The sequence below is a fragment of the Aphelocoma coerulescens genome, assembly GCF_041296385.1.
Source record: "Aphelocoma coerulescens isolate FSJ_1873_10779 chromosome Z unlocalized genomic scaffold, UR_Acoe_1.0 ChrZ, whole genome shotgun sequence".
Taxonomy (NCBI): Eukaryota; Metazoa; Chordata; class Aves; order Passeriformes; family Corvidae; genus Aphelocoma; species Aphelocoma coerulescens.
Genome location: NW_027184085.1, coordinates 10,187,957 through 10,208,934, shown reverse-complemented (window position 1 = coordinate 10,208,934; position 20,978 = coordinate 10,187,957). Strand labels below are relative to the sequence as shown.

General features: G+C 48.9%; 1 protein-coding gene across 5 annotated transcripts in view; it reads right to left on the bottom strand.

The window, feature by feature from the left end:
• The window catches only part of RUSC2 (RUN and SH3 domain containing 2), a 59,295-nt gene that overhangs the window by 9,770 nt on the left and 28,547 nt on the right, over positions 1-20,978 (bottom strand). For 3 of the 5 annotated variants that reach the window (XM_069001898.1, XM_069001899.1, XM_069001900.1), the window contains 5 exons: positions 6,220-8,295; positions 3,165-3,950; positions 2,472-2,672; positions 1,114-1,257; positions 113-189 (listed from right to left, as the gene is read on the bottom strand). In XM_069001898.1, coding sequence (XP_068857999.1) covers positions 113-189; positions 1,114-1,257; positions 2,472-2,672; positions 3,165-3,950; positions 6,220-8,188 — 3,177 coding nt within the window. In that variant the 5' untranslated portion in view covers positions 8,189-8,295. The remainder of the gene's footprint in view (positions 1-112; positions 190-1,113; positions 1,258-2,471; positions 2,673-3,164; positions 3,951-6,219; positions 8,296-20,978) is intronic. The other 2 variants (XM_069001902.1, XM_069001903.1) reach the window with 2 other exon arrangements.

Genomic DNA, 20,978 nt, shown 5'->3' with positions numbered 1-20,978 from the left:
TGGTACTCCTGCCTTCATTAGGTACCCTGGAGTTTTTTACTGGAAGAGAATGGAGAGGCAATCTTGCTCCATTATTCTCTGTGTCACTCAGAATGTCGAATGCTAGACATACCTTCACCCCTGGATCCCTGCTGGTTCCAAAGTGAGCCACAATCAGGTCAACAGCAGTGTTGATAGCCTTCACCAGACCTAGAGGGAAACAGCAGGTCAGAGAGCTGCCTGACAATGGCTGCTAGGACAGACCCTGACAAAACACTCCTTGAAGTAATCAGCTAAGGGCACTGCAAGCCCATGTCTGCACACAAGCAACTCTCTGCCAAAAAACATGCAGACACTCTCCTAAATCCTCACCAAAACAGTTCCTGCTGGTTCCAGCACTCACCTATCAGCCTGACAGTAGAAGGACCTGTCAATATTCCCACAGGACAGGGACCATCACCTTCACACCCCATCCACTGAGGCAGAAGAGATGGGATCTGAGGCAATGAGTCTTTTGCTGCCTTGGTGCCACATGGAGGCAGGGCAGAAGCCTTGTCTTTGGCAGGTTCTGTAATGACTTTCAGTAACAAGCCAGTGGTGTGTAATCTGACATCTACACCAGGATAATGTGAGAACAGAACTGAAACGAAGGGAAAGCTGCCACCTGGTAATCATGAACACATAGCTGGCAAAAGCATGGGAACCCTTCTGCACATCCCTTGCCTCTGAAACTGTAACAGATCAGACGTCAAATTCCCCATCCCCAACCCTGCCTTCTAACATGGATCCCACCACAGCCATATCTTGTCCTGCTCTGGAGTCCTTTCTCCCACCTTTTTATATAATTGATATAATTTTATATTACTTATGTAGGCTTAAACAGACTTTTTACCTAAATTACAAAATCTCAGGTTAGCACATCTGCAATGTCACACAGACACACACAGGTCTACCCTTGTATGTAGAGCCTGAGGTGGCAGCATGCCCTGCCTTAGGATCACACTCCCGTGTCTGTCTGCTCTCTCTGCCCATTCTTGTGCGCCTAAGATCCTTTCTAATAGTATTTCCTGGCACAAGCAGCTCAAGCACACTCTGTGGCACATTGCATGGTCCACTGGAGATGCATGGACTCACCCTTCTTCTGCAGCAAGTCAATGGAGATGGACTCTGTGTTGCCATCTGGGGAGAGGCAGAACTCAGCAGGAGGTTTCTCTGCTAGCGAGAAGTAGTCAGGGAAAAAGTCATTGTAGGTAAGCTGGAGTTGCCTCATAGACTGTCCTGTGGGGACAACACAGAGGGGACAAGGATCAGCCCCAATCCCTCACACCAAAGCCTCTTTCATGTTGTTTGCTTTTCCCAGAAGCAACCTGCACCAGCAGCAGTCTTCATGCCAGCCTGTCCTCTGCTGGGACAGCAAGGTCACAGGCTTGTTCCTGCCCCAGCACTGGTTTGCAATGTGTGCCTGAACAGTTGATCCCCATCACCTTCCCAGTATCCATCTCCAGCTTGACTGGGGGCCCACAGGCTCTGGAAGATGCTGTGGGAGGTTCACTCTCATGGGCTGGGGCTAAGGGAAACCTTGCTGCACCAGAGTCTCCAAGCTGCTGCAAGCAGGGCAGGAGTCAGCACAGAGAAAATCATTACTTGTCACACACAGGCACCCACAGACAAGAAGCTACTATGTTTGCTGCCTGTCCTCTGGGATGGCCTCTGTTTTCAAGGGGTGAGTGACATCCATAGGAGTTCTCCCATGTGCTTGACTTCCATCTGTTTGACTCTGGGGTATGCATCTTCCCTTGAAGAAAGGATTCAGAAACTGTTTGTGTTGGCAGAGTGAGGTATAAGGCTTTGAGGAATTCCCTCCATGGCTTGAGGCTAGCCTGTAGATGCTCTCCCCCTCACAGACAGATGACACCGCTCTCCCCACAGGACTCTTGGAGGTTCAGCCAAAAGCAGCCTGCCCCTGTCAGCCCTTCCTGCAGCGGTTTTGGAGGACAGGGAAGACCTTAAGGGCAAAGCATGGAGAAGATAAGAGTCCCATAAAGGCTTTAGTGTTGTCAGCTGCCCCGTGAAAGCTACAGCTCAGTGTGGGCTGGGGCAGATGGTCAGGCACTGTGGGGCCAGACCCGAGATCTCCAAGGGCCCCCCCAACTCCTGTGTGAGACAAACTACAGTCTGGCCACAGCCCAGCAGCATTTCTTGAGGTCTAAATGTGCTCTTGGGCCATTCACTTTGCCCTTCAATCCAGCTCAGAGCTGGATGTGACTGCTCTCACCTCACGGAAGAGGAAGGCTCCACAAAGATTTGAACCAGTGAAGCAATTTTCACCTTCTTCTTGAACCCTCCAGCCCCACTGTGAATGGATGCATCATCCCTCCTGCTCTGAGCAGGCAGAGCAGTGATGAATCCAAGCTTAACCTGAGCCCCAAGGGAACTGAGCCTGAGTCCCAAGGTCACCTCCCAAGAACCCCCAGCAGAAAGGTGGTGCGCACCGTTCAGCTTGCAGTGGAAATGGCTGGTGCTGAGAGCGCCAGGCAGCTCAAAGAGGGGGTTGCCCCGGTTCAGCCGAGGCTCTTGCTGCCTCCTGTCCAGGCTGCCTGCTAAGCTGGGCAGCCCCGAAACGCGGTCCAGACCCAAGGGGTTCCTCCGCCTGTACTCCCGCCACTTCAGCGCTTGGGGGGAGAGGTGGTTCGCTGGGATGCCGCGGGCAGTGAGCACCAGACAGGACGACGAGAGAACACGGGAGGATGCAGACGGGAAACAGGAAGAGAGAGAAAGAGGAAGAAGGAGGACAGAGAAAGAGAGACAGCACATTACTCAGAGGTCCAGCAGCATTTCAGGACATTAGCACATGCACATGGAGACAAGTGGAGGCCGCTGCCTTGCACAGCAGGCCAGGAGCTTGCATGCCCTCATGGCTGCAGGCATAGAGGCAGCAGGTTTGGGGTGCAAGCACCTGGCATGGGGTGCTGTAAGACCAGCAGCCCACACTGCCCTCTCTGGAAACACGGTGTAGGAGTTGGGACTGGATGGACATGCTCTTAGCGTAGGTCTTCCTGCAGCACCTGGATGCAATTTTATCCTGGTCTGTGGCTATAAGAAATAGTGGTACTATTGGGAGCAGCCATGGCTGTAGGGAGCTGGAGACGCTCCAGACTAGCAGGTCCTGGAGGATGGGTACCTACCATTGACAGGCCGTATTCCCATGCTGCTCAGGGGACCAGAGCTGCTGGCTTCACTGCCACTTCTCCAGTGGGAATCTGCATGGCCTCCTACTCTGCTCATGGACAGGCCACCCACCGAGAGGGGTGGGAGGGACCCACTGTGGAGTCGGTACTCGGAGAGTGGTGGGCTTGGCTCCAGCGGGGCCTCCTTCTTGGGAATCAGCTTGGGGTTCTCCTTTTGCCTCAGGGTGTCAGCTTTGGTGGCTTTGGAGGGCTGCATGGCACTGACAGCAGGGGATGACCTCGTGGGAAGCAGGTTGGCAGAGATGGGGCAGGACCTGCTTCTGGGGGGCTGGCTGTCTTCAGCTCTCTCTGCGGTGGGCGAGGAAGAGGAGTCCACGCTTTGGAAGAAAGGCATGTTGCACCGCACAGGGGAGTAACTGCCCAGAGGGGACGGACGGGTTGTTTCGGGGCCAGGCTTCTTGATGCCCCCATCACTGCGTGAGGCAGCTCCGTCTGCTGAGCGCTGGGTCATGAGCGTGCCATGGGCTTGGCTCCCCGCCACCGCCACCCTCTCTGCCGAGGTGGCCAAGGCTGAGGACTGGGAACTGGAGATCTGCTGGCTGGCAGACCGGTTGCTGGACAAGCTGTAGAGCTGGGAAAGGCTGGAGGCAAAATGGCTGTGCAGGGCACGTGCCTTGGGTGGCTTGCTGAAATGGTGCTGAAAAACAAAGGGCTGGATGGGCAGCGTTGTGGGACGCTGGTCCTTGCTGTAGCGTACTACAGGCTTGCTGTCTGTGCCACCACCTTCAGAGAGAGAAAGGGGAAGAAAGTGTGAGGATGGGCAGAGCGACAATCGTCGTCAGCCAAGCAGATTGCAGGCAAAAGGGAATGTGCTCTCTGTTGCAGAAGGAAAAGGGTGAGCTAGAGGCCAGTTATAGAGTGGTTCAAATCTGAACTGGCTATGCACACCAAGAGCTGGCAAGATAAACATATGTGGCCCCAAATGCAGAGTTTCCAGCTGTCTGGAAGAGCAGAGCACTGCACCAGGAGCTTGTCTGTCCTGGTAGGGTCACCAGCTTCACATCCTTTCCCAATGCCTTGCCCCCTGGACAGCACAAACCATGGTGTGAGGTGTCTGCCCTTGAGCTGCCTCTGCCCAAGCAGTACCACAAAATCGAGGCCCAACACTTTGTGGTACAGTCAGATTTCCTATCTGAAAGGATCTGACTGTCCCCTCCCACATGCACTGCAGACTTGCACAGCCCAGCACAAAGCATTACATGCAATAGCACTGCAGCTCTGCATCCCAAATTGCAATATATTGGTGCTGTTGCAAAGGCTGCCCGCTTCCCCTTCTCCCTCTTCTTTCTCCTGTAACTGTCTCCCCTTTGGAACACAGAGCTTCCTCCATCCCCCTGCCTCTACCAGGGGACAGGGGGCAGGACATGCCCAGCATCATGCCTCCAACCCTGGAAAGTGCCAGTCTACTCCAGCAAATGATGTACTGGGATGTCCTGAGGGAGTGTGGTGGGCTGATCTCCATGTGTACATGCCTCCAGCTCCTGATGGGGCCACAAATATCCTGAGGGACACAGCTGTGACACACTGTGTGTTCAGTGCAGAACACACACAGCACTGGTTGCACACATGGGGCTGACTGAGATCCCTGATCAGCCCTGGTGTTACCCAGTGTCTGTGGGGTGTTCCAGACCTTTCTCCCTGTAGCCAGCTTTTAGCAGGGCTTGCTTTCCCTCTAGTCCCTCTCAGAGATTCTGGGCTTGCATGCTGCTCTGGGCTGCAGCAAGGCAGATACGTGTCCATCTCCAGCTGCAGGCAGAAGCTTCCTGCACAGCCCTGATGCCTGCCTTGCTGTCACAGTGCAGAGGGAGGGACCCCATCGGAGTGGTGGGCAGCAACTGCTGGGATGTATTACCTTGAAAGTTCCTGTCTGCCCCCTCCTGCCTGAGCAGGGCCTGCTCCTTCCAAGCCCTCCCTCTGAAGCTAAGAGGGCTGCTCCCATGCTGCCCTCTCCCAGTAGAGACCTGCCTTCACTGCCATCCCAAACCAAGCACACATTCAAGGCTCAATAAACAAACAGGACAATAACTAAAAAACTTTTGCTCCAAGGGCCAAAATCTCTCCCACCCCTGACATGGCAATAAACCACATGTTCTTACCTCCTGCCAAAGATTTTGAGGACATTAAGTGGAGACAGTCTGTTTTTTGACATGGTAGGGGCTATCTACCGCAGTGGTCTGGTCAGAGGCATTTTAGAAGGGCTTCTACCTGTGAAGCAGGTGTAAGACCTGCCTAGGGCAGAGACAGGTCTCCCACAATGCTGGAGAAATCACCATACCTCTGAAGGGAGTGTCACACAGCTTCCTCATGAGGACAAGTGACAGCAATATCAAGGTGGGAAACAACTTACATATTACAGGATTCCCTACAGAGGTAACTGTGACAAAGGCTCTCCATGGGAACCTTTGCTGCAATCCACAGCACTGTGGAGGGCATGACCAGGATATTCCAGCAGAGACACACAGGTTAGACTCTTAAGGACTCACACTATAAGTCCTAGCAGAACCTGAGTGAGCTTCCTGAACCTGCATGGAAAGAAGATTGCTGGCTATGTCTCTTCCTTCTCCACTTCTGCCCCAAATAGCTCCAAAGAAGAAAGGCTGTGACTATGACTCTACTGAGCATCTTCACATCTTTGTCTTAGGAGCTAAGGGCAGGTGATTCTTATGGACAAGCACAGTAAACTCCCTGGAAGGGATACAACCCTTCAAGCTGCACAGACTCTCTCAGTGCTAATGCCATGTCCTCGCTCATGTGGTATGAAAGGTTTGAGCAAAACCTCAGGAGGCTTTAGAAATACAGAGACAAGACACGTACACTGATATGAGACTGAAATGAGCACAGCAAGGCTTTGTCCCAGGGACTGGCAGACCAGGAACCAAACTGCATGGCCACTGGTTTCCTACCACCATGCAGGTTCCCCTGCGGTTCCCCTCATATCCCAAAGAGCTGCCTTCCTTTTTACTTATCCCTTCTGCCTAGTTTGGCTCCTTACCGTCTGCTCGGGCTCTAACATCTTTTTGTCCGTGGCCACTGGCAGAGCCACCCGAGAAGCTGGCATCTGCCTCCGTCAGCAGGGAGAGAGGGGCTTGCTCACCTGCCCCATGCCCACTGGGGACCTTCTCATTGGAGAGCGAGTCTTTGGTGGAACACAAAGCCTGGCTGTCCCCAAAAGCATGATTCAAACAGAAGCCCTCGCAGCTCCGGTTCAGGCCGTGGATGAAGGGCATGGGTGGAAGACTCTGGCTGCGCCGAGCTCTTTCTTCAAGGAAGGTTGGGCAATCCCGCTGAGTCTCAGGGATTGGAGAGAACTCCAGGGAAGAATCACCACTAGAGCGGAGCGGTGGGGAGGTGCTGTTCTTTTTCCGTCCTTTAGCCAGCTCAGCGAACGATGTCACCCTCTTGGGGGGAGAGCTCTGGATGGGTATTGCTGGACTTTCACTTAGCTTGACTGGACAGCTCACCATGCGCTCCAAGGAGCCCAGCCTGCTGCCAGGACTCCTGTCCAGGTTCTGATCATAGCTCCTGGAGCGCTGCCGGCTTGTGTTGAGGTTCGGTGGTGACACATTGACATAGACCTGACCCTCAATCATGTTCTGGCTGGAGTCTCCCTTTGGCTCCTCTTCACTGCACTCTACGTTGCCTTCTTCTTGTCTCAGGTCTGGCCTTCTAAAGAGATAGTATTCTGTGGGCTGGGCTGGGCTACCCTTGGTCTGGTCTTCTGAGCAGCTAGTTATGGAAGATCCCGCAGGGCTGGGGGATGACTGGGAAGACAAGTCACACGTGACTAACTTATAGTAATTCTGAGTAGCCACAACAAGCCGTGCTTGGCTCTGGAAGCAAGCAGTGAGGTCTGAGCTCTCCGACGTGCAAGGCTCACAGTGGAGGTGGTAGGAGTTGCAGTTAGCATCGAGGACAGGTGAGGAGGAGTGCTGACACCCACACACCTTCCCCGAACTCTCTGGGTTATGCGACTCGCAAGACATCTTGGATTCAGTGGGTGATGAATGTAAATCCAGGTAAAAAGCTCCTGTGTCTGAGTGGCTGCAGAAGGAAGAGTCACAGGACAGGTTAGCTGAATTCAGGTTGGATTGAGACTGGCCATTCATTTTGTTGTAGAGAGCACTGAAGTTCACCAGGACCCCATCAGAACTGTTGCAAGAAGAGTCACTGATGTAGCCCATCTGTTGGTCAATCACTTCAGACTGACTTGATGAACTGTAGCAGCGACAGTGCTGGATCTCTGAGCTGGAACAACTGCATGTCCTGTGCAGGGCGTCCTGATTCCGCAGTGATTCACCCGTGTTCTGGTTCCACTCCTGGTCACCACTGTCAAAGGAGAAGTTGGAGGAGCTGCCACGATGGCAGCTGCATTCATCCAGCTCCATGCGTTCTGAGGCCTGGTGGCATCTGTTCGCGTTGTTCCTCTTCTGGATGTTGTCACTGCTGAGTTTGTCCTCTTGCCCATCCACCACACCAGACCGGCTGGCCATGTTCCAGGATTTTACAATGTGGTTGGAGTCGTGGAGGTGGAAAGGGGGCAAGGCCAGATCCTGCAGACTGAAGGGAGGTTTGCCATCAACGAGTGAGTTGTGAAGGTGGAAAGATTTTTGACCCAAGTCATCCCCAAAAATGTTGAGGTCTTCACCCTCACTCAGCAGGAAAGGGTTGTGTCTCTTACTGACACTAGGGACAATCAGATCCCTTGCTTTTCTTTCTTTTTTGTCTGAGGCCTCTGCTGCGGTTTCAGAGGTCTGGAGAAAGCTGCTGTACACCAAGGAGTCAGTCTGTGAGAGGTCTCTGTCTGGAAGGGCAGAGGTCCGAGTAATGCTGAGCTCTGGCTGGCAGAAGGGGTTGGTCCTTTTGCTCACGGAGCAGCACTGTCTATCGGGGACCTGGCAATGCACCAGGGGAATGTGATGGACAATCAGCGTCTCACCAGTCAGTTTGGGAGGACTATCCATGGTGAGGAATACTCTTCAGGGCATCAGTGAAGCTGGTACCACCCATGAACAGGTAGGGCTGCACATGAGAGGCAGGGAGGACACTTCTCATGAGGGAATTCAGATACCTACAGAGAAACAAAATCACAAAGGAAGTCACCTCTCGGGAAAGGCAGTGACTATTAAAAGCATCCTTGGTGTGAGTGAAGATTCCATGTGTTGACAAGGATCAAACAGACTGGTTTCTTGTCAGCACAAGTACCTGAGCACGAGGTCCTTCTTCTGGGAAACAAACCATCACAATGTAAAACAAATATGTCACCCTCCATGCAGGTTCCTGGGACAACACTTGTGATTCCACCTGACCCCTCTCAAAGCTACCTGAAGAGAGTAACTGATTTCAGTCAAGTGGCCAAAGGGCTGTACAAGCTTTGGGCCAAACAAAGACCTCACTGCAGATGGCACTGTGTGCTCACAGGAAAACAGTACAGGGTATGAAGTGAAGCACTGCACTCTGGTGAGAGCAGTCTATCTTCTCACACTGGATTGAACATCTTTGCTTCCTTTTAGATACACTGAACTTTCCTTCAAGAACCAAACACAGCAAGGTCCTGCAACAGACACACAAAAGTCCAGGCAGACTGGAAAGCAGGAGCAGACTGAAACAGAAAAGCAGCAACAGTCATTCCTCTCCAAAATCCAGGAGACCCCATGAGGTCTTGAGCCCTTTTAATGGTGCCAGAAGAACATGCCAAAGTATGCAACTACTTATGCACGCAAGGGCCTCTCCAGTGAAAAGGAGTGGATAACTCCACTGGGGTCATGGGGAGGCACAGGCATCAGTCAAAGAGGTCCCATACTGGCTTTTGTTGACGGTGAAACCTCAGCTCAGACTGGTCCCTCCTGTGGTCTGTGAGGGATTCATATCTCTCTGCCACATTATCTGTGGCATTTACCTGCTTATCTTATTACCTGCTGTACTTCACAACAGTGTGACTGCCACAGTCCCAGGATAGGGGACCATATAGGCAGGGCACTGCACAGGCAGGGCACTGAGAGCCCCACTCTCCCTGTGTTCAGTAAATAGCAGGTTCTCGTAGAGCCAGCAGAATAACAAAATGGTTTGGACAGAAGGGACCTTAAAGAACATCTCATTCCAACCCCCCTGCCATGGGCAGGGACACCTTCCCTGGGACTGGGTTGTGCAAAGCCCCATCCAACCTGGCCTTGGGCCACTCCCAGCGTCAACAACTGGGCATCAACAATTTCTCTGAGTAATCCATTCCAGTGCCTCTCTACCCTCACAATAAAGAATTTCTTCCTAAGATCTAATCTAAACATGTCATCTTTCAGTTTAAAGCCTTTCCCCATTGTCCTGTCACTCTCTGCTTGTGTCAAAAGTGCCTCTTCATCTTTCCTTGTAGATGTTCACCAGCACTTGACGTGGGATAGCAAAGGAAAAACTCACTTCTCCCTCCCCACCTAACCCAGAAGTCCAGCCTACAAGCACCTCCAGCACAGTCTGCAGAGAGTTTTCCTCTTCCCTTCCCTTGTACATATCAGATAATCCAACACAGACAAGTGCATGGGTGGGTAGCTAAGGCAGCAGGAGAGGGAGAACCCACAAAAGACAGCAGTGATCCAGGATGAGTCTGAGAGATTAAAAAATGACCTAGTGCTCTCACAGATCTACCACTTGCCCTGAAAATCTTGGCCCAAGCACCCTTGGTCAGCGTTACACACCCTGTAACTCATCCAGGCATCCTCAGTGCTCAGTGCACCCTGAAAACTGCATCCTTGGATCCTGCTCTGGACTCCAGGACCTCCATCACTGACCTTCAGACTCCAGAAAGTGGTATGTACAGTGGCTTTTGCCTACCTTACCCCAGCATTTGTGACTGTGAGGTGATAATGGATTTGGAGCAGACCTGCAAAACCAAATGGGAGCTCAGGAGAGAAACTGAGAAATGTGGGTTAAGTGAAGTTAGTACAAGAACTTAAGCAATGAGACAGCTACACAGAAACATCAGGAACTTAACTTCTTTCAGCCTCAAGGTGTAAGAATAGCAATTAGAAGATGATAGAAATGATCAAAAGAAGTACTTTCCTCCCACGCACAGTAGTGCTTCTCACAGACACAGGATGATGCTGGCAGGAAATAAAACTACAAAGATGGAAACAGAGCTAATGTTTACAGTAAACTCTCAATAATGCGAAAGTTAATGCTAACACCAGTGTCAGAGAACAGACAGGCCTTCTGGTACATGCTGCCAGAGACTTACATGGCCAGGACTCTCACCTACATGTCTGCTTCTCCTGGCACATTTCATCCAGGTTTAGGCTCTGAAGGAGAGAGATCACCTGGACCACTTGGACCACATCCAACTGGACTATTAACTGTGCAACCCTAAACTCTCCCTCACCTGTAGTCTACCTAAAACCTCTATCAACCTTTACACCCCTTTCAGTGACTCCTCTGTCTTACAAGCTTTTGGTTCCTTTCCCACAGCTGCTGCCACAGAGGCTGATCTGTACTCAGCCTAGATCCCGGGGGACAGCTTTTTTTCATCAAGGATTCCTAAGATCCCATTGCTCAAGAGCCACTGTGGATAACAGCAGCTCCTGACCCTGAGCCTAGAGCACACATAGACACACACACTTGCTGGAGTGATGTTCATGCCCCAATTTGGACCTTGTGCACCAGTGATGGCACAGCAGGAGGTCTGAGTTTATCTGAGTTTATTTCTATTTAACTCAGCAGAAGCTTATCCTGTCTCCCCGCCCCTGCCTCACAAGCATTTTGGGAAAAAAGCTGGTCCCCCAGTGCCTATCTACTCATGTTGCCCACCCCTGCCTTTGTTACTGCTCTTGTATCTGACTGTAATGCTCAGATCACACCTCTCCACCAGGCTATGCTGTATTTCGAGTGCTGCCACTATGCAACCACCTGAAAAGCATCATTTTGAGGATACAGACAATGATGGCAGCACACTCCATTGCTGAAGCACCAGGTCTCTGCTGCCTCTGGGAAATGGCTGCTTGGAGGAGGCTCCCAGCACCAGCATCCATCTGCTGACAAGCCCCGCACACAATTCACGGCAGTGCAGAAGCTGCTGTGGGAGGACAAGGCTTGCACAGACACACTTTGACATTTGACGGCAAAATGTCAGAGCTGACATGCAGCCATTTCTCATCAGTCTCTCCCGTGCTCTGGCTGCAACACGCAGCTCTGCCCAGCCCTCTGGCTCCGGCAGCAGCACAGGCTCCCCAGGTGGGCTGTGATTCACCGGCTGCCACAGATGCTGCAGCAGACGGCTGCCCATCCTGCCTGCACCCACAGCCTGCTTCCCAGCGCCAGGCTCTGAGGTGCAGGATCACAGGTGACATGCAGACAGCTCCTGCCAGGAGACATTCTGATGGCTTCTCTAGGGATAGGCAGGACATTTGTGCCATAGCTACTCCATTTCTCTCCCTTGCAACACCTCCTGGCATCCTCTGGACTTAGGGGTGCAGGGAGGTTGGCAATGGCACTGCCAGCACAAGGATTATTCGGTTCCCAGCACCAGATTATCCTCCCTGGCTGCACCATTAGTTGACCCTTCCTTATTCTGGAAGACTGTAGAAATATCCTTCCTCTTCCTACTCAGGGTCTGCTACATTGAGACTGACATTGGGGAATAAAATGCAGCAAGCAGACTAGTTTTAGATTTTGCTGGTTTTCATCAGCTCTTTGTAAAGCCCTCACTCCCCTTTTGCAACAGGAAATTTGCAGATGTGGATAGGCAGTCCATACCTGAACATTTTTTGCCAGACCAATTCATTCTTCTTATCATTGTGCTGAATCCTGCTCAATGCTACACACACAAAAGCAAACACAGCATCCAGCCTAGAAAAGCATGTAATGGCAGTGCAAGGCAGGGAGGCATGCAGGGAGCACCACAACTCTAGACACGTCTGTACATCAGCCATTTTATTTTCAAATGTCAGAATTCTTGCCTTCTCCATACTGACACCATCTGCTGCAACATGGCAGATATGGGTTGTTTATTCAGGGAGCTCTTCCTTGAGGTGCTAAGGATTACCTGGAGAAGGTGAGGGCCAGACTGTGGATGCTTCATTCCAACCAGGATAATATGGAGCAGATAGAATGGCTTTTTGCGATACAGCTACATTTGGTATGGAACTGCTCATGAGTGATTGCACCCCCGTGGAAATAAATATACGCAACAAAAACTCCTTAGCTGCAGCAAAACTCTAGGTAAAAAGCAGGTGAGTGCTGAGCAACAAAGGATGGTTCAGCACTGATCTGAGATCCACCTACCACGTCACATCTGTGCTTTAGAGAGGAGGCAGCATGCTGTAGGTAACAGGAGCATGCAGAATCCTTTGGGCTCTGTACTTTGTGCCTTCTAAGTCCTTGCTGACCACTACACAGAGGCCCTCAAATCCCTCGCCTGCCATACCTCTAAGACTGAGGACACTGTGCTAATTTAAAGGTGGTCAGTGCAGCTTCATGGCTCCTTGGGTACAAGCTTCTGCCTCTGCAACACTGCTGAGAAAATGCAGAAGCCACCAGACCTGCCTGCAATTGCCTCCAAGAGCTGATGAGTTACGGTCTCACACCTCCAGGCACACTCTGATCTCTGTTATGGCTCCAACTACACTTTTGGAGTTCTAAAGCTGAACCCTTAATACCCCACTCTTCTCAGAGCTGTCCCCTGTACACATGTGGGGCAACAGGGTTCAGCTCACAGTAACACAGGCTTCCTCATAAAATGTAATACATTGGAGGAGACATGCTGAGATATAAGACATAAATGTGATTTTAATGCAAAAAGACTGCACATAGAGCACAGAGGATGAAGAAGCAGGAGGAACATCATCAGAACTGTCAGCTGGAGACTTTTTGGAGGATGCCTTTTCTGAACAGATTATTCTTTCTACAAACCTCAGTCACTTCATCGATGGAATTGAGTGCCCAAAGGAAACCTTTAACTGTGAGGGTTGTTGCTGACTCTTTCTGTATGGCTATGGTTTCTCTGTCATCATCACCTTCCTCAAAGGGACCAAAATTCATCATGTCGCTCAAGGGTGAAATATGCAAAAACAGGGTTAAAAGCTAGGCATTCAGTTTCGTAGAAGAAGCAGAAAAAATTCTTTTGTATTAGAGCTGCTTGTTCTTTGAGGGCTGTTCCATGTTAACCCCTCATTCCCACAGTGCATTTGCATTAACATGCCTGAAGAAACCACACAAAACCCTGCAAAACAAGCACCAGCATAAATGCTTCAAAAAGCAATGGTTTATGTGATCTTGCAGACACAGGCACAATACAGACATCTCCTCTTTGCCCCACAGGGAGCAATATATTCATCCCTGTATGTCCACCTCCAGGCAAAAGGGCTGGGGGATTAATCCAAACTGAAAGCCACCCTTCAGACAGTGTGGGGGATCTCAGGGCTCACTGAATCCAGCACCAATACCGCAGTTTATCCCTGCCCTGGCTCTGCCACTCCAAAAGCTACCAAAAAGCACTGGACGGTTTTAAAAAAAAACTTATCAGGAAAATTCCAGGAAACTGGAGGACATTCAGGGAGCAGCATCAGAGAAGAGGATGGGGTGAGTGGGATGGGGTGAGTGGCCTGGGGATGGTCCTGAACCAAGGGAATGAATTAGCAGAGGGTGGAGGTGAGGAAGCCTGTAAGTTGTTGCATGATGGGTCTAGTTAGTGGTATTTGTTTGGATACCTGTTTCTTTCTTGCCAGCTATTACATCTCTGTCAAATTCACACCTTCCTTAAGTACTTTATTAAATCATCCAGTGCGTCTAATGAAAGAAAAGGTATAAAAGGAAATGCTAGTTGTTTTACTCATCCTAAACCTCCAGCTCTCCTTCCCTGCCTCAGGGGACAGGAAGCATAGTCAGGGTGGTCTGCATGCTCCCAGGATGAATATTCCAGCCCTTTATGTTTAAAGGGAGCTGCAGAAAAATAGAAAGACTAAATATTTCCTAAACTTCTGCCTCAGCTCAGGTTGGTTCCTCTTGTGGTGTTGTGCAGTGATTCCTGAAAATACCACTTCTCTTTTCTTTCCACAAAGCCCTGCCTTAGCCAAGGCTTTTTCCAGTGGTTTCCAGGACAGCCTGACTAAGCCCATGATTAATGTATCATTACATCCCAGAACTATATAGGATTATGATGTGTTCCAAATGGAAACTGCAGCATGTGACCATCAGTCACAGCCCTTGTGCTGCTGCAGAAAGGAGCTGCATGGGTCAGGGATGAGGAGTCACCAGCACACACAGAACTAAGCAATAGGTGTAGTGTGTGTATTCCTGATGATGACATAACCAGTGTGAGGCAGGTACTGCCTCCCAGTCAGAGGACAAGAAGCCCCAGCTGCTCTGTGCATTTAGAGTTACACAAGACACCAAAAATAGCTCAAGCAGCAGACCTATACCAGCTAACACAGGAGCCAGGACAGTGACCCAACCAGTTTCTCGCATTTCTGTGCTCCCTTGCTCTGTGACTCATCATCTGGCATGTGGCATTCGGCAAGAGCCATTTACAGGCCATGACTCAGAGCATCCACTGAGGTGCTTTGGGATGGAACCTGCTCCTCCTCCTCCTCCCTGCCCCAGCCCCCAGCACATATGCTCCTAATTACTTTATGCAAATCCACAGAGAAGAAAAAGACTGATGTTTCTAGCTGTTCATATCACACAGAAATTGCTGCTGAATTAAACTGCAGACACAGTAAATCCTTTCTTATCACAGACACTCTAGTAGCAGCAGCAGCAGGAGGAGGAGGGACTATGCTTGTATAGCATCTTTCTGCCTGAGCAATCTGAAAGCTTCCTGAAGATCTTACAACAGCAGAAATCACACAATTCCTCTCTGAAACGTGCATCTGCCTGGGTGCTGGAATCGGGGTGTTGCAGGGTCACCAGAGCACTCGGGAACCCATGCAGAAGGAAAGAAAATCTTGTAAGCATATGAAATTTCTGGGCACACTCAGTATCTAAAGATGCCAAGACTACCCCTCCCTAACTGCACAGCTTTGGTTAGGGCCTAGTGAGCCTGACCTAATGGGTGGCTTCCCTGTCCATGGCAACAAGGTTGGAACTAAATTACCTTTAAGGTCCCTTCCAACTCAAGACATTTAATGCTTCTATGATTTATGGCAAAGCAGGACTGTCAGCTGGCTGCCTCATCAATGTGTTCCTTCTACTGACCTGCCCAACTGAGGGCCCCAGGAACCAGCAGCTGCAGCTGAGTGGGGACAAAACCACAGCCAGCAGCTGTGGATGAACCTGAGTTAAAGCCAGCAGAAGTCTGGACTAAAGGTTTTCCCACCAGCTTCTATGCCTGGGAGCTGTGAGCTCAAAACTCCACCACAACAGCCATGGGAGGCGGGGAATGGAGTGTTTGGCTGAGGGAGTCAGGCATCAAACTCAGCTCAGCTTCAGGAATCAGTGCCAGCTCTCTGACCTGTGCCTGCACAGGGTGGCAAAACTGGCTACATGCAATGGTGAATGAGCAGCTGCTCTTGCTCAGGTGTCCACTGCAGGGGTGAAGGCTCCTGAGATAATGTCATGAAGTGGAGAGGACACAGATGCTCCATATGGATGGAAATACTCTCAACAGCACTGGAGATTTCTGGGCTTGCTGGGGATCTGTAACATCCCTATAATTAGAATCACAGAATCACAAAATATGCAGAATTGGAAGGGACCCATCAGGATCATCAAGTCCAACTCCTGGCCCTGCACAGAACATCCCAAGAATCACACCACTGCAGGGAGAAAAGGCTTGAAAGTGGAAAATTTAGTGAGGAGGAAAAACAGTTGTTTTCACTCAAGGTGACCTGGTAGCTGGGAGATGCTAAGAATGTTCAGTACGGGAAATTTCATGTATTGTGTTTGCTTTGACAAATGGAATTTCTGTAGAAAACAACAAAATCCTGTCAATGACTTAAAACATCATTGTTCACAGGTTTGGGCCTCCCTGCTGGGAGAAAGAGAGGTAAGAAGCTTGGAGGCTATGGAAAGCCCAGAACTATGAAGCATTGCACATGGGCAAGGCCCTTTGAGATGCTGAGGCCAGGGAATGGGCCCATGTGCTTTCGGCTCCTCCTAGGGTGGAATAAGTTTAGCAGGGTATGTGTCTCCATCTGTTTTTGAAACCTCACAACCAGTAAAGTGATGGGATAAATCTACTCTTTGCACTTCAGCTGTGGGTCATGGTCGCCTTGGTTACTAGCATCTATCAGTTCACACAACCCTGCACCACCCTTTGGAAAGATCTCTCAAAGAGAAGTGACAAATCACTTGCACTGTATTTTCTTCCCTAACCCTTACTGGAATCTGGCTTCAGGCAACATAGTGTTGGCCAGACCATAGCAAAGCAGATGACCTACTTATCCAGAGCTTATGGGAGGATAATTTCAGGAGCAATCTTCATCTGCACAAAAAAGGCACACAAGGCCAGCTCTACCTCAAGTAGTCCTACATCCTCCACCACCTTCATGACTTGTGGAAGAAAGATGAGCTAAGTCCTGAAATGGCCAAAGAAAGCCTGTCTTCACTGTGAACAAGATCTTACTGCAGTACAGCTCAGCACATCCATACAGACTCCAGCCACTCCATGGCTGCATATCTTCCCTATTGCTTCCTTTCTGTGCAGATTAAAACCAGCATTGCACTTCTGTCCAGACTATGCATTGCAGGAATCACAGCCGCAAAACAATCCCTGCAAGAAAAAGAAACTTCCTTGCAAGACAAAAGCATCAGTGACCACTTGAAAAAGCCTGACAAATAAGGAACTCAGTCTTAAGATAACTCAGTAAAAAGAGGCTGTAAAATGATGTTTACTGTCTCTTCAGCCCAGAGTGCCACATACGTAGGAATTACTCACTATCAAGTGAAAAACAAACATTTTTGAGATGGTGGATTGCAGATGTACAACCTCATGCAGCGTGACAGCAGAAGCAGAACAAGCAGCAAAGATGGCTACAGGCGAGTCAAGTAAAACCACAGCCAGGCCAAGCTCTTGAAATAACAAAATATCACCCCAGAAGCCACTGTAAATGAAGCAGCTAGTCATGTCAAAAAGCACCACCAGGATTATTTTCAGACTGCAGTGCTGCAATGGTTTGCTGCCACATCCCAGTGAGCAGGAGAAGCAGCACAGGTATGGCATCACCTAGGAGTGATGGACATCAGATCTGCCAGGCAGCCTGAATGCCAGTGTCTGCGGAGCTGTATTAAATGATGCAATCCTACACAGAATTTAATGCACACTGCGCACAAACAAATCAGGAGCGCCAAAATCAGGCACAAACAGAACACATCCCAGCAGCAGCCTGCTTTACTAGATGTTTCTCTTCCACGCTGCACATCTAAATGGTTTTTCAACCAGCAGCTGCGACCAACAGCTGACTCCTGCTAAGGCTGCAGGAGACTTTAACCCTTCCTAGCCCTAGGCTGTTCTACCAAGACTAGAAGAAATGCCTGGATACACAGGAAGACATTTTCTGCATCTCCAAGGCAGGAATACACAATGGTCTGGAGGCTGGCAACTCCCTGATTTGGGGTGACAGCATTGTACAAAGCAAAATGGTTGAGTAGCCCAATAAAAGCAGCATCTGAGGAGTTAATACATTAAATTTATCCTGCCTTCTGAAGGATATCAAGACTACATATAATATATATGTCAATTATTAATTATCTTATATTAATACATGAGTATATAAAAATAATACATATATAATACATTATTTATTTAATACATTAATACATGGATATATATAATAATAACAGTGATACCCAAATGCTTTTAGACCACAAGCTGGATTTTACAATCCCTTGAAGGCAGGTGGAGGAAAAGATCCTGTAGCACTCAGATTTGAAAATGGAAACTGCCTGATTGTTGTTAAGACTGTGCATTTTTTGATCCTTTTTTTGGCCAGGTACCTGAACAAACAGGTCCTCTGCAATCATTTCTGAATCTCATTTCAGCAGAGTTCAGTGTGGGTAAAAACAAAAAAGGCAGAATGATTCCTGGGATGATGAGACAAGAACTGTCTGATGTAGGAACAAATCCTTGGGCCATCATGAGACTACCCAGTCACAAGCAGCCTCCTTCATTTGGGAATAGTTTACATTGCAGAGCAGGTGTCATAACCTTCCCATAGAAATTTAGGAGACCATACAATCATCTCTCAGTGTCCCTTTTGGAATTCCCACAAATTTTTAGAGCTTGTAACACCCTGAACCAGTGCCTTCCACACCAAATTACATGCCACACTAGTAGTTATCTGTCAGTACTTTTGAACATAGGGATATTTAACTTCACTGCTTATCCCTGGGCTAGGGCAGGGAGAGGATCATATTTTCTACTGCATTTGCCTATCTTCAGTGCCAAGATTTTCGTTCTGCTCAAGTACAAGAGTATTCCCAGATCCTTGGTCTGATTACCAACCTCTCTCCAATTGTCCTCTTGATGTGTGGGTGTGTTTGTATGTTCACATGGCTGGCAGCAAGGCAGAACTCAAGAGGATCTGGATGAAACCACAGCATTAGTTTATATAACAGAATATTTTCCAAGCAGCAAAACTAACAAAAGGCAAGCCAGAACCTTAATAAAATACTTATGAAGCAGACCAGGCACTCCTAATGATTACACATACTTTCCTTCTGAGAGGGAAATATATCCCTTGTAGGGGCTGGCAACCCAAACCAAGCTCAGTTTGTAAAGCTCTATTCAGGACAGTTTATTTTAGAATATCACTCCACAAGAAGCTCATGTGCTAATTAGGCTTGGAATGACTGGGCTCAACAGAGCATTAAGGGTAAACTAAATCTGATAACCCTGGATTAACCAAGGTCTTCTGCTGAGGATGTTGTGCTACAGAGACCTATTGACTATAGAGAAAAAAAAGGAGGGCAAACAGGGATGATCCTTGACTCTGTACTGGAAGAGCAGTCAGAGTTCCAAGAGACCCACCAAGCCAGGCTGGATGGGGCTTTGAGCAACCTGGTCTAGTTGAAAGTGTCCCTGCCCATGCAGGGGTATGGAACAAGATGGGAACTTCAGGGTCCTTTCCAACCCAAACCATCCTATGATTGTGTGAGCATTCTTTTAATCACTTCAAGGGTGTTTGAGAGAACTGAGGAGGCACCTTAAGACTGCAAGGCTCCCAGATCTTCACAGACAGGACACATTCACGTTTGAACACCTTTTTTCTTGAAGCTGTTGCATCCTTTCTGGACCAGAAGTCTCAGAGAAGACAAGTAGCTGAGACAAATGTTTGCCTGCGTTAAGCCCTTGCACTGAGATAGGCCTTAACAAAACCACAAGGTTTTAAAACTCTGCAACTTCCGAACACATACTATAAATACACTGGGTAGTCTTATTCACAAGAATGCCAAGCCATTTGGGAATACTGCTGGGCTTTGAAGTTTGAAAGCAAGATTCATGGACTAATTAATCACAGTACATGAAAAGTATTCATATTATCAGTTTCAAATAATCCTCCTTGATTTCCTGGAGCTTTCACATTACAATCAGGGCACCTCATAAATCATCATTTTCTTTCTCTAGATTGTTCATTATTTTATATCACACACCCTACAGTTTCCCATTTACTACAAGTAACTTCCATTTCTTCAATCTCTCCTCTTAGGAGTATTTTCCAGGGACTTGTTCAGTTTCCTAGGCAGTTTCTCAATTCCCTCCAGCTATGCATTCATGCTTCTGAGCTGGGGTGACTAATTTCACGCAGTTTTCCAATTGGCAGTGGGATTAGAAGTTGTAAAATAATTTTCCATTCCACTTCTTATGTACCTTAACATCCATATGTACATGCCCACCAGGTAATGTCCCTTATGAGCAGGGTGACAACCAGTTACTTTTTGCAGTTTAATGACATCAGTTTAATGACTTGGAATGCGTTTAATCAGTTTAATCATCTGGAATCTGACGAAGTGTGCTTTTGTGACTATCTTCTCTTACACACAGTTATGTAACTTAGCATCAAGCTAAAGAATTTCAAGATTTACAACAAGACTAGCCTAGAAGAAACCCGGGTTTTTTTTTTTACATATCTGTTCTCTGAGGAAAGGGGTTTCTTCTCCTTCCTCTCTGGAGTGTGGGTTTTGGGTCTTTGCTCTCTCAGGCTATATAAATTCTTGGCCTGTCCACATGCAATTTCTTTTTGAGGTCCCTCACGAGATAAAAGGGTCCTCCAAGCCTTACTAGGGTCTGGGCTGAAGGGTATTTCTCCACAGTGAATTTCCCTCACTAAAGCAGTGAGGCCTAGTGGCCAGCACCCTTGAAGGAAGATTCCCCTTCCATTTTGAAGGCCAAGACAAGAGGTTGTTGTGGTTTTTCTTTTCAACCTCAACTCATGCCAAGGAGAAAGTAGAAACAAGGCACTGGACCAAAATCCTGGCTGTTGAACGTGCTCTGGTACAGAGGGGAATCACTCCTCAGTGCCTCTGGGACAAACACAAATGCACGATTTCAGTTTGGGGTGCTTCTCTACCCTGGGGTACCAAATCCTGTCACCAGCACAAAGCCTGGGAGAGGTCAGGGTTACAGAGATGGAAATATTCTATGGGGTCTCTGAACTTTTGCAAAGTCATCAAGAAAAACAGAGATTACAGAAACCCCAGCAGGTCAAAAACGATTCTCAGCGTCTCAGCCAGATATGGCCAAGCATAAACTGAACGGCTGTGGCTGGAGCACTGCCACCTTTGTGCATTAACCACCTCCATGCCATTGCTTGTCAGTGCCAGGACACACCTGTTTTC